Source organism: Kogia breviceps, chromosome 2, assembly GCF_026419965.1.
Source record: "Kogia breviceps isolate mKogBre1 chromosome 2, mKogBre1 haplotype 1, whole genome shotgun sequence".
NCBI classification, from domain to species: Eukaryota; Metazoa; Chordata; class Mammalia; order Artiodactyla; family Physeteridae; genus Kogia; species Kogia breviceps.
Genome location: NC_081311.1, coordinates 35,261,392 through 35,273,945, shown reverse-complemented (window position 1 = coordinate 35,273,945; position 12,554 = coordinate 35,261,392). Strand labels below are relative to the sequence as shown.

General features: G+C 38.5%; 1 protein-coding gene across 3 annotated transcripts in view; it reads left to right on the top strand.

Annotated features, from left to right (window-relative positions):
- Positions 1 to 579: 579 nt before the first annotated feature.
- The window catches only part of BTAF1 (B-TFIID TATA-box binding protein associated factor 1), a 96,846-nt gene continuing 84,871 nt past the window's right edge, over positions 580 to 12,554 (top strand). The window contains exon 1 of one of the 3 annotated variants that reach the window (XM_059055431.2): positions 580 to 921. In XM_059055431.2, the coding sequence (XP_058911414.1) occupies positions 908 to 921 (14 nt within the window). In that variant the 5' untranslated portion in view covers positions 580 to 907. The remainder of the gene's footprint in view (positions 922 to 12,554) is intronic. The other 2 variants (XM_067025053.1, XM_067025054.1) reach the window with 2 other exon arrangements.

Here is a 12,554-nt window from a genome sequence, read left to right as displayed (position 1 = left end):
AGAATGTTTAAAAGCCTAATAAATTAAGCGACTGAACAGCCACATAAGCAAATAAATAAATACATAAATAAATGGCTGAGAGTTTTCAAATATGGTTGAGAAAATCATGGTACCAACAACACAAGCAATTAAGAAATCAAACATGGCAAAATGGTTGACAGAATACTTTCCCTCCAATACCTAGGCAGAACATATGGCAGATAGATGGCAAACATTCAAGCCGTGTCTTCAGTGCCGTTGTAGATCTTTCTGGATTTCACCCCTCCCACTGGCATCGCCACCTGGACTAGAGCATGCTATGGTCCTGTGGATTCTGCTTTCTCTAGAAGCAGTCTGGTGAGATGGGGATCGGGGCAGTGAGGAATTAGAAGCAAAGGTTTTAACTCCCAGAACCTTGGCTAGATCGCTTCTTTTCCTTCCCTAGAAAATAAGTGTACTCATTTCTCCTCTCTCGCCTCGTATGAAGACTACTGACCCCCTCTAGATGAGCAAAGACAGCTTTTTTTGGCGGCGCCAGGCCGTAGGGGTTCATACTCCTACTCAGCAGCGGAGCGGAGCCCCTGGAGGTGAGCGGGCGTCACTTCCGGCGCGCTGACGCTCAGTCCGGCGTGCCGACGCCTGCGTCAGCAAAGAGCGGGGTTGGGGGCACCCGGTTTGAAGTCGTGCGGGTCGGAGGACTGCTGCCTCCGCCGCCGTCTCAGACCCCTGCTCCCGGGCCGCGGCAGGGACGACCTCTGGTAGGCGGCGGGGCAGATGCCCGAGGGCCCGCGCCGGGACATCCCGCGCTGCACCGGCCGCTCCTATCTGCTCCGTGGCCTGGGCCTGCGCCGCTCCGCTCCCTGGAAACTAGCGCCTCGGCAGCGCGGCGCGTCGCTCGCGGGGAGCTCCGAACCGCCGGCGCCCGGCCATGGCGGTTTCCAGGTGGGTCTAGCTTCTCCCGAGCGGACGGGAAGGCGGCTCGCGCGAGGCACGGTCTCCTCTCGGAGCCTCCACTTCTAGAAAGGAACGGTTCCCATTGTCACTGGGCTCGGGCGCCTTCCTCCCCAGACTCCGCGGTTCGCTCCTCGGTCTGCGGGGGTTTGGGCTCGGGTTACCCCTCGTAAATCGGTTCAAAAATGTCTTTTTTTGTTGTTGAATCGACCCTTTGGCGCGTTAGGGCTAGTTTTTCTCTTTTCTCGCTGTGTTTCTCTTCTCTGGTTTCTCTTCCCTCTTTCAGTTCTAGGAGAGTCTCTTCTCTTTCTGAGTATTTTAAGGCCGATCCCTAACCTCCATTTCACGGGAAAACTTGGTAGCAACTGTCGAAGTCGGGGAGATTTTGAGTTAATATTATCTACGTGACCTTCTAATTATGTTAAAATTTTGTGTTTACGGCTTCAGGGATATGTTCGTTCCTGAGGACTTTTTCCTTACATTACAGTATAATTCTTCCCTTTGTTTGACAGTACACATCAGTCGTCAATATTGTAATCTTTAGCAAATTATTGTATTAGCATCATCTTCCTTAACTAAGGCGTGAAAGATGTATCGCGAATCTTAAAACTAGTTTAAAGCGATGCCCATCGATAGGAAACTGTAGAAAGACCAGCAAGACATTTATTTGTATAGCTATAGAAGGAAAGTTCTCCTTTCCTCCAATATGAGAGAGTGGGGGGAGTACATTTTGTCAGAGGCTTGAAGTTAGTGGACATGTGTGTGTGTAAGTAGGGGATAGTCCCTCTGATAGCAGTCAGGATTCGCCAAGTTTACTGTTCGTTTTCATGAGAAATGGGTCCTTCTGCCACACAGACTGAAAGGGGAAAATGGTGATAGTTCAGAAAACATAGTTTTTATTCATTTTTTATAGTTAACTGAACACATTCCTGTTTTGCAAGTGAAATGATAACCCATCCCTCACAGACTCCCTAGATAACTGATAAAAGAGTTCGTGGGAGAAACCCATGGGAGTTGGGTGAAAGGGGTCCTAAGATACCTGTAGTGGGGCATCTAATTTTTATTTCATAGATTAGTTGAATCCGTTCAATGTGAGGAAATTCTTATTTTGTGATATGTAAAATCTCCTTGAGAGTATACAAGTATTGTTTTCAATTTTTGCAAATACAGAAAGGTGTATCATCTAATTTGTTACCCCCATATGAATATATAAATACATACATTATAAATACATCGATATACAAACTTAATATGATATTCTGTTTATAAGGTGGTACAACGTTTAAGGGAATGAGCAGCTCTTGAAATTTCGTTCCTGAATAGACGGTATATGTTCACAGTATTGGTTATAGTTTTATAGAGACAAAATGAAAGATTAAAGAGCACCTAATCTGCTTGGCCAATGTTAATCTATTTATAGAAGTTTAGAGCACCTGAACTTCTGAATGAATGAGTGAGTTTTGAAAGCAAGTGCTTTTTGTTCTTGACATTGGATTTCAAAGGGTGGTGTTCTTTTTTTCTATAGATCTTTTTTTATTTAGCTTGCCAAAATTCTGTCAAATTCTACTGTAAAAAGAAAGCCTGTCATGGTTTTATGAAAGAGCTAGTCCTATGCCTATTTTGGTAATATAGGTTAACAGAAAACACTTTTGAGACACTTTCTGGTTTGGGGATACTGTCAGTCCTTGACTTTTTCATCTGAGGATTCACTTTGGATAGCAAACTTTAATTTCAAGCTAGCCTTCTCCATGCATTGAGCACCTGTCTTCATTAACTAAATTTCCTTTTGGCATGGAATAGAGACTCATTTTAATACTTTATTGTAGAAAAGGTGGAAGATGGTTCAAGAGATAAAAATCATATTTGCTAGAACCAAATCTAAAATATTTTTTGCACTGTTTATATCAATGTATGTAACTGAAAAGAAACTGTAATGTTTTTAGGACCTTGTAAGTATTTCCAATAGAAGGGAAATATTAAGTTCAGATTGCAAGATCCAGAAATCTAGGAATAATATTTGACTTTGCTCTCCCTTCCTTTCCCCCAGTCTAGCTAGTCCCCACATCCAGTCTTGTCAGTTCAACCTTTCTAATCTTTCTCTGGCCAGTCTTTTTCTTTCCATACGAATTACCACAGTCCTCCTCCATACCACCATCATCTCTAATCCGAGATACCTGTAACAGCAGCCACTCTGCTCTTCCTGCCTCCCATGGCATCTCTTTCTAATTTATTCTTCATTTCAGTTATATTATTGTTTGCTAATATGCTAATTTCAATATGGCTTTTTATCTGCTTAAAACCCTTTAGTTTTCTGTTGCCTTAAGATAAAGGCCACATTCCGTAACAAACACATCTTACCAGATCATTTGTGATCTGGTTCCTGCTTTACCTTTTTAAGCTTCATCTTGTCTCAGGTTCTCTGCATCTCTCTCTCTCTCTTCTCCACTCCCCTTCATTCTGAATCTTTGTTCTCAATTCCAAGTCTTTATCTCTGGAACATTTTTCCTACCTCCCCCACTTCCCCCCAAGTCTGGCTAATTCCAACCTTAGTTTTTAGGTCTAAACCCTAAGCCTATACATAGGTCACATTGTTTGGGAAACCTTCTCTGGTTTTCCTTCATCTGAGCTCTTTGCACCAGCGTGTACTCCTATCAGTCATATTTATCATACTTTGTAAGTGATTGTTTAATTGTTCTCTCCCCTGCTTGAGCATCAGCTCTGTGAGAGAAGGGAATGTCTTTGATCCTTCTATCCCCCAGGAGAGTGCCTCAGCTCCTGGTAGGTGCTCAATACGTTTTTTAAAAAAGGAATAAGTGAGTGCTTTTGTTTCTTGTTTTAATTCCTCTCATGATTTTTCTGTAATTTATATATAGTAGAGTATTTCTGGTGTTTTTCAATGAGTGCTTCTGAGTTTTACAGTTTTCCCTGAGGGAGAAAAACTTTATAGCTTTGACTATTAGCCAGAATTATAATTTTAAAAATATAATAAACATTGTCAGAACTAGTTTTATAAGTTTATAACCTAGTACAATTCTGTGATAGCATAGTCTTTTATAATACAAATTGGATATAATGTAACCCTGCATTTTGTGTAATCAAAATTTTTAGACCCCACTTAGTTTTATAAAGGCCTAGTTTTAATGTACTTTGAATTATAAGAATGTAGCAAATCGTGAAATGTATGGTCAACACTTGATCCATGGATGAGTTAAATCTTGCCACAAACAAACACCACCCCGCCGAAAAAAAGCTTTGTGACTCTCTAAAATTGCAAATACAATTATAGCATTTGAAGTTCTCTATAAAATGCAGTGAAATACTTCTAAAAAATGTATGACTCCTTTAGACGCTAAATAAAAGAGAGCATACACATGTAGGAGAACAATGTTGTCCTTAAGATGTGAATACTGGAAGGTCAGCCAAACTCACTCACTAGCTACTTGACTTGCTCCCATAAAATCAACCTCAGCAAAAAAACAAATTAGTGTATATTACAGGCTTTCAGTGTTGTTTGCAAACAGTTTGAATTATAATTGTTAAATCTTTGAATACTGTTTTGTAGAGGCTCACAAGAGCCTCGCTCCCTGTATTGTCTGTCATCTAGTTGGGGTTGAGTCACCAATAGTAAAGGCAACCTTAGAGGGATTGTTAAGACTTATGCTCATTGCAGAAGGTGTAGGTGAATGTGTGATGATGTTGGGTTCCATGGCTTAATACAGATTTTTTAAAAAGATTGTTTTTGATACCTTTGCCTGTTTATGCCACAATTGATTGACTGTTGTTATACATTGATTAGCTATTGTGAACTTAGTTTTTCCTTGATCATATAGAGAAAATGTAAAAATATAATTTAGAGAATTTTTCCTGAGTGATCTCTGCTATAAAGTTCATGTCTAAAATGTCGAGATGGTAATTATGACTTGACTGTTTTAGAAGTCGTGCCTTAAGTCTGACACATATTCTTTGCATTTAAAAACGATGCAGTGTTCAGAAAAGATTCAGGGGAAAAAAGGGATCATACCCTCTTATGGAAGAAACAAATTGCTACATGTGAGCAGAACTTTGCTCAGTTTTGATAATTCTCTCTCTGCATTGCTGATACTTCAGAGAAACATTGTTTCAACGGCCTATTCTGCCGAGTAAAAGGTTTCATGATGCCAATGCAAATTCCAGTGGGTCCTTGCTCTCGACAGGGAAAATGCTAAAATAATCTTACCTATAGGACAGCACAGGTTGCTCATGTTTGCTAGGCCTATTCCTCCATTATTGCTAATTTCTATCCATTATAAGACTGACAGAAGGCACTGTTGTAAATTGTAATATATCAAATATTTTGTTATTTTTAAAATGTAGGGACAAAAAACTAGGAAAGGTGGGGGAGGCATTATATAAGTGTATCCATTTTAATCCCTGTGGTATATTCCTCCCTGTTTTAGTTTATTTCTCAAAGTACTATACACATAACAAAATTCACCGTTTTAAAGTGTATAATTTCAAATGAAGTTTTAAAACCACAGATATTTTTCCTGCAAAACCTAGATTTTGTCTTTAAGATAAAGTCATGCAAGAGGCGGAGGTTAGAAAACACTATGGCCTGAAGGAAATAACGCAACTTGGTTGTCCTTTTTCAGCACTCATTTAACAAGTATTTACAGAGTACTTTTTATGTTCTAGGTGCTGGAGATACAGCAGAGAACAAAAATGGAGTTCCCATTCTCATGGAGTTTGTGTTCTAGAGTGGGAGTGGAGGGAATGTAAATTATCTAGCAGGCACCTGCCCTTGGCACCTGGCTTTGGTGTGGTTTCACATCTTCATATTTGTTCTTAGTGTCCTATGTGGTATTTCAAATTAATCTACTTTCTTGTTTAAAAAAATAACATTAACATATTTTCAAATAACCTACAGTAGGAACTAGAAGGCATACATTTTAAAACATCAGTGTAGACAATTTCTTGGAAGTTGTTTCTTGTGACCATAACTTCCTTGCTTAATGATATTATGTAGGACTAAGTACATTGTTCATATCAGCTATTTATTTTCTTATTCCCTAAGTAACACAGAAAAGTAAAACTTCAAATAGTAAATATAAAAAATGTATGACAAAATGGACAGACTTCACTGACCAATCCCTTTTAGTTAAGATTACAAAGCCATCTGTGTGAGGTATTCTGCCAGTAGACCTTCCATATATTTTCAGAGTGATTACATTTATTCTGAGAATGTTGAGATTGGAAGTAGATTGAGGAAGTTATATCTTATACTTTTTTTTATCCTCAAATGGCTTAGGAGTGGAAATGCAATATATATATGTTTATTAATGATGAAGTAGTAATCTAGGACACGTTTTATAGTTCAAAATGCATATGATTTCTTTTTATATTTTTACTTTATGAATTATCATAATGCAAACAGCTGAAGTTAGATTGCAGTTGCCAGCATAACCTCTACAAACTCCCACGTACTTTCCTTTTTCTAGGCAGTCTTTTTTTTTAACCACATTTTCTTTTAAATTGAAGTATAATTAATTTTCAACATTGTATTGCTTTCAGGGGTACAACATCGTGATTCAGTATTTTATAGATTATACATCATTTAAAGTTATTATGTGCTGTACAGTGTATCCTTATTGCTTATTTATTTTGTACATAGTAGTTTGTGTCTCTTAATCCCACACACGTCTTCCCGTGCCCTCTTCCCTCTAGGCAGTCTTTAGAGCAGTTTTCTGAAATCACAGGTTTGTAATATAAACATGAATCATATCTTTTATAGTTATTTCTGTGAATTAAAATCCAAATTGAAAATGGGCCAGATTATCATCATCAGTAGATTCATAACCAGTGGATACTGTCAAATATAATTGCCTTCTGTTTTATTAAAATTATTCGTCTACAGTCTTTTGTACCTTCCATTCAGCTTGACATCTGTTACCTCTTTCTCCTCCATCTGTCTATCCTTCGGCGAATGAAGAATGTCATTTTTTTCTATTAGCTGTTATGCAACATAAGGTTTAGCCAAAAGAAGTATCGTGGTAAGTACTGTGTTCCCTCAATCAGCCCTTCTTTTAACTTCCTTTTTCTTTTGATCACCTAGCCTTCAGACCTCTCCCTCATCAAGGGCCCTGTCTGCCCTCCAACATAATACTGACTCTGTCTCATGCCCTTTCCTGTCCCCTACCAGTTCATTATACCAGCCTTTTCCATTGTGGCCTGGCACTGATGCTTACCTTGCTTGCCTCATAGCTGGCTATCTTGGAGTAATAGGTCAGATTGCCCTCTTGTGAGATCCTGGTCTGCACATCCCTTTGTTCTTCCTTTTGTGTGGCATCTAATCTGTTGTCCTGGAGAGAGGAATGGAGAACTCCAAAAGGGGCTTTGAGTCAAGAGGACTAAAGAAGCATTCTTGGGTCCCCATTCCTCTATTCAGAGAGACAAATTTGGCTATCAAAAGGTGGGAGATGTGAGAATAAACAGGCCTGGAATTGGATGAGTGGGTGAGCTGATCTGCTACACTCAGGGCAGTTGGCTGGTGAGGGAGCAGAGCTGACGTGACATGGATTGGGATAAAAGACTTTGAAGAAAGCAGGAGGAACTGTGTGGTTGTGAGGCAGAGTCAGCATTAGGTTAGAGAGGAGTCGAAGGTCTTTGAGCAGGATATGGCTCTAATGGAGCTGGGTAGCAGAGGACTAATGGAAAGTTTAGGAAGGGTAGAAATTATTGAAGGAATACAGTGCCTACTGGGCGGTCTTTATCGGCTTGGTCTTTGGAGCAAGTGTAACTGCCGTGATGTTCAGCTTGCTAAAGTACTGCTGTGTTCATCTTTTCACTTACTGAAACATTGCCTTAGCATCACTTCTGTTATTTTTATAACTTGTTTTTATGTAATATAGCTATGACAGATTAAGGATATTTCTTGAAGGAAGCAAAAAAAAATTGTAATATAGCACCCTCTTGCTTTGCTTAAAAATGGTGTTTAAACCTGTCCCCGGAAACTTGAACTTTTCTTTATAATTTTAATTACAGTAAATACCAAGTATTCAACAAATATTTGACTGTGCAAAGACACTGTGCAAAGTATTATGGGGGACAAAAAGAATCATTGAAGAAGGTGAAGCCTAATGAGCATAAAACAACATGTGACATATTAATGTAAAGACACAAGAATTCGTAATAATGCCAAAAATGCATAATAAATGCCAAAATGGTTATTTAAGATGAGAATCCCTGTGGATCTTAGAAGAGGATGTAATAGTGTAGTAGTCTGAGATGGTTTCAAGAAGGTAAAGGACTTGAACTGAATCTTGATGGGTGGGAGCTAGCTGAAGAATTGGACCAAGAAAGACATTCCAAGTAGAGGAAACAGGATAGACAAAATTGTGGAAACCAAAATGGACTCTGTTTGGGAGATACTTTTTTGTTTTTGATTGCTATCTGGTAGGTAAGGGTGAGCCATTGAAAGTTTTAGAGTAAGGTAATAATTTGATCAAAGAGTGCTTTAGGAAGTAAATTTAGCAACGAGATCACATTAGTATGGAGTTATGCTCATCAGGCAGTTGAAAGTGTGGCACTGGAGCTCCCAGATGGGCTAGGTTGGGGGATTATTTTTACTGTGTTATAGTTTAAACAAATTACAGTTTCCTACAGGAGAAATGGGTGAGAGGTGGGCAGCCAAGGATTGAATCTAGGAGAATGTTCATATTAAGAGTGTTAAGAGTAGGGAAACCACAGAAAGAATTAAGAGTTCAGAGAAGAACAGGGTAACAATGTTGTGAAAACTTAGGAAGGAAAATATTTTAAGAATGGGGTACTTGCTGAAATCACATGTCATAGAAGATTCATGAAAATTGGATTTACAAAAAAAACCACAAACCATTGATTTAGAGCTTAGAAGTTCATTGGTAACCTTCAGGTGTGCTATTTTATTAGTAAAGAAGGGTAGAAACTTGATTTATAGGGATTAAATTGTGTATGGTGAGATAAAAGAAGTGATTTTAAGCACTTGTTCAAGATGCTTGGCAGCAAAAAGAAAGTGTTCTAGAAGATGTAAGTCAAGCAGTTTACCTTCTCATTAAAGATGGACCTCTGGATATTTGAAGATAGAAGGGAATAGATTACTAAGGCAGTGATTTAAGATATTGGAGAAAGGATAATTGAATGAGGGTAGAAGGAGATGGTAACAAGAAAAAATAGCGGGAGTTTATGTAAGTCTTGAAGAAGAGTGAGGATTGTCTTTTCATCTGAAATTGAAAGAGGATAAGTGTAAAGACCTTTAGAGGTAGTGAGTAGAGAACGAGATAGTTCTTGTTCCATAATCTAGAGATCTACTCAGTCCATTCCTTTTTAAGGAATAGGGAATGGCAACTGGGACTTGAGGAAAGTGGAAATGATTGGGGAAAACTGTCAATTTTATTTTAACTTTTTACACATGGATTTATAAACAGGTTAGTATGGTCACTTCCTTAGAGTGTTCATTTTGCAGCCAGCTTTGCTTTTAGTCACCAAAGCAGAAACTCTATCATCAAGAAAGGAATTATGGGGACTTCCCTGGTGGTCCAGTGGTTAAGAATCCGTCTGCCAGTGCAGGGGACACGGGTTCGATCCCTGGTCCGGAAGGTCCCACATGCTGCAGGACAACTAAGCCCAAGTGCTGCAACTACTGAGCCCGCACGCCATGACTACTGAAGCCCGTGTGCCTAGAGCCCTTGCTCTGCAACAAGAGAAGCCACTGCAATGAGATGCCCGTGCACCACAATGAAGAGTAGCCCCTGCTTGCCGCAACTAAAGAAAGCCCGTGTGAAGCAACGAAAACCCAGCATAGCCAAAAAAAAAGGGGGGGGGGGAATTATGAAGTAGTTGAAATCTTTCCAGAGGTGCAGTCTAGGGAACTTTGCATCAAATAAGTCAAAGATATGACAAACACTATGGTATATAAGGGAAAAAAAAACCTATTAAAACAAATGCAATGATGTGAAGCTATAAAATATGGCTAAATCTAGTTTAACCCTACAAAATAAGAGGTTAAGCAAAGTTAAGTGAGCTTCTGTAAGTCTTCTAACAAGTGACAAAAGTAGTGCTTTGTCTCCTAACTTCCAGTCTAGTTTGTTTTACCATTTTACCACTGTTTTCCTGTAAGGAAGTCCTGGATTTATGTGAACTGTACAGATACAAAGGAGCCCGATATTGTTATAAAGAATGCATGCATCATATGCAAATATAAGTCCACTGTTGCATAAATTTGACCTAAGACATAATTTTAATAATAAAACATTTAATCTTTGATAATTTTGCCTGCCATAGAATATCAATTTAAAGTGAATATTTGCCTGATAGAAAGTTGTTTATAGATTATTTAAAATTTCTTTTTGCAAATTTCATTAAGCGGAGGCATTCAAAATCAGAGTCATGGAAATAGGCATTTATTTGTTGTGAAGGTTCAGAGTTTCAGTAACTTTAACATCACAATCAGTTATAAAGATGAAAATACGTCAAAGAGCATTCTTAGGGTTATGTATGGAATGTATAAGGGAAGTCATTTTATGGGGAAGGGATTTGGGGTCTGACTTAGTGTTAGAACTTTAAGAAAACCAGCTGTCAGAAAATTTTTTTTTCTCCCTTTTGTCCCATTATCTGTGAGTCACTGTTCACCAAATCCTGTAGCAAGGCCTGAAGAATGAATGGGTAAAGACAAGTATTTAGATAGCCTTGAATGGATAAGGAGAAATATTGTGTCAAAAGGTGGGGTGTGTCTGCACAGTGTATAAAATAAATTGATTTTGCATGTTTTTTAGAAATAATTTCTATAAAATCACTCTGTGTGCCATTCAGTATATTGGAAGCAAAAAATGTGTTGTATTACTCTTTTTTTCCCCTTTATTTCACTGGCTTTAATTACCTCAAATATTTTTCTTGAAATATGTCCTTCTTACGCATACCCTTAACTGCAAAATTTGAACCTCACCTCTTAGCGTTTTGTTCTGAAGCAGTTGAGAAGTTTTCATAGTACCCTTAGCCTTCTTGACTGAAAGAGATCTATTTTAGTTATATATATATATTTTACCAGTTACAATGATTTTGTGCTTATCAGTGACTGGCTAGTTTTATAAGTACTACTCCTTCAAAAAGAAAAAGTAAGAAGAGAAGGAAAAAACTTGCTTATTTCATTTGCCCCCTTATAGCTTTATATTTTCTCACAAAAGGTTTTTAGAGCTTTGCTTTCTAATTTTTTAGCTTTGTGAAAGAAAAATAATCCCAGAAGTAAAATATGAGCCTCTTTGCAGTTTATTAATACTTAATGCTCATGCTTAACTTTGGGACCTTGCTTGCTTTCTTTTCCTTATTAGATGACATTTAAAGGTGTATTCTCTAAATCTCCCCTCATATAGGATTGGGCACAATTAATATAACCTTGCCCCTTTTCACCCTTCATCTTGTTTAAAGTACCCATTTATTCTGGATATGAAGCCGCCTTCCTTTCATTACCTGTGGCATCCATTTGCCTCATTGAGCCTGATGAGTACTGTGGTGGAAGGGCTAGACCTTCTACCACGTGGACAGCTGGTGGTAGTTACTGGTTTCTTTGCCTTTTTGAAATCTTAGGATTTTCCTGTATCTCAGAAACAAAGGGACACAGTTTTCCATTTCTCCCCACTTATTCCAGGTATAAGGCATTGTGATTTTTTTCCAAACCGTTTGTTGGGTAAGTGGCAGAACTGGGATTTGAATCGTGGGGCTGTGGCTCTGGAATTTGTCCCATTATGCTATTTATCTTTACAAACTCTTTCCTCAGAGATCTTATTGCTGTATCTGTCACTTCCATCCGAATGACTCATATATCTATATACCTTTGGTCTCAAATTTCTCATGAACGTCACATCTCTATTTCAACTATCCTTTTTAGTTTCCCCCAGCTTTCCTCTCCCTGCCACTGATAAACTTGTCATCTTTTCTCAATAACATTTCTTCCACTAGTTATTCCCATATCTTTTAATGATATCTTCATTTCTAAAATTCAGAGTCCCAGAACCCTTTTATTTCCTTGACATTTCATGGAATTACTATACCGTGGTGTTTTACTTCTGCAGCATTTTCCCCAACTTCTTTCTAGTCTTAGATTGTAGTTCAGGTCTGAAAGTTCTCTAAAAGTGTCCTTCCATTTTACTTCATGCTTCACACTGCTGCCGGACTATTCTCTCTAAAGCATAGCTCCAGTCCCATCACTTTGTTGACCCAAGACTTTCATGGCTGAGCTATAATTCAAGGGTCTCCATAATATTAGCTGTATCTTCCACTGTTCTTTTAAGTGTACCCTGAATTACAACCAGGCTGTTTTACTCAATTCCCTAAATATAGTCTCCTTTTTCTTATTGCTGTTCTCTTCTTATTCCCTCTTCCAGATGCTTCTCCCCCGTTTCCTTTTTACCACCTCACCTCCACCAGTATTGAAATTTTTTTCTACCATTAAGGTCCAGCTCATACACCATTTCTTTTAGAAAGCCTTCTCAGTATTATACAGTTGGGGATGTAGTGTTTGTTGCCTCCTTTCCCACTCCTCAAAGCACTTTGTACGTCTTTTCTGACATGTGTCTTATTGTATGTGTCCATGCATGTACAATATCTGTATTGAACCC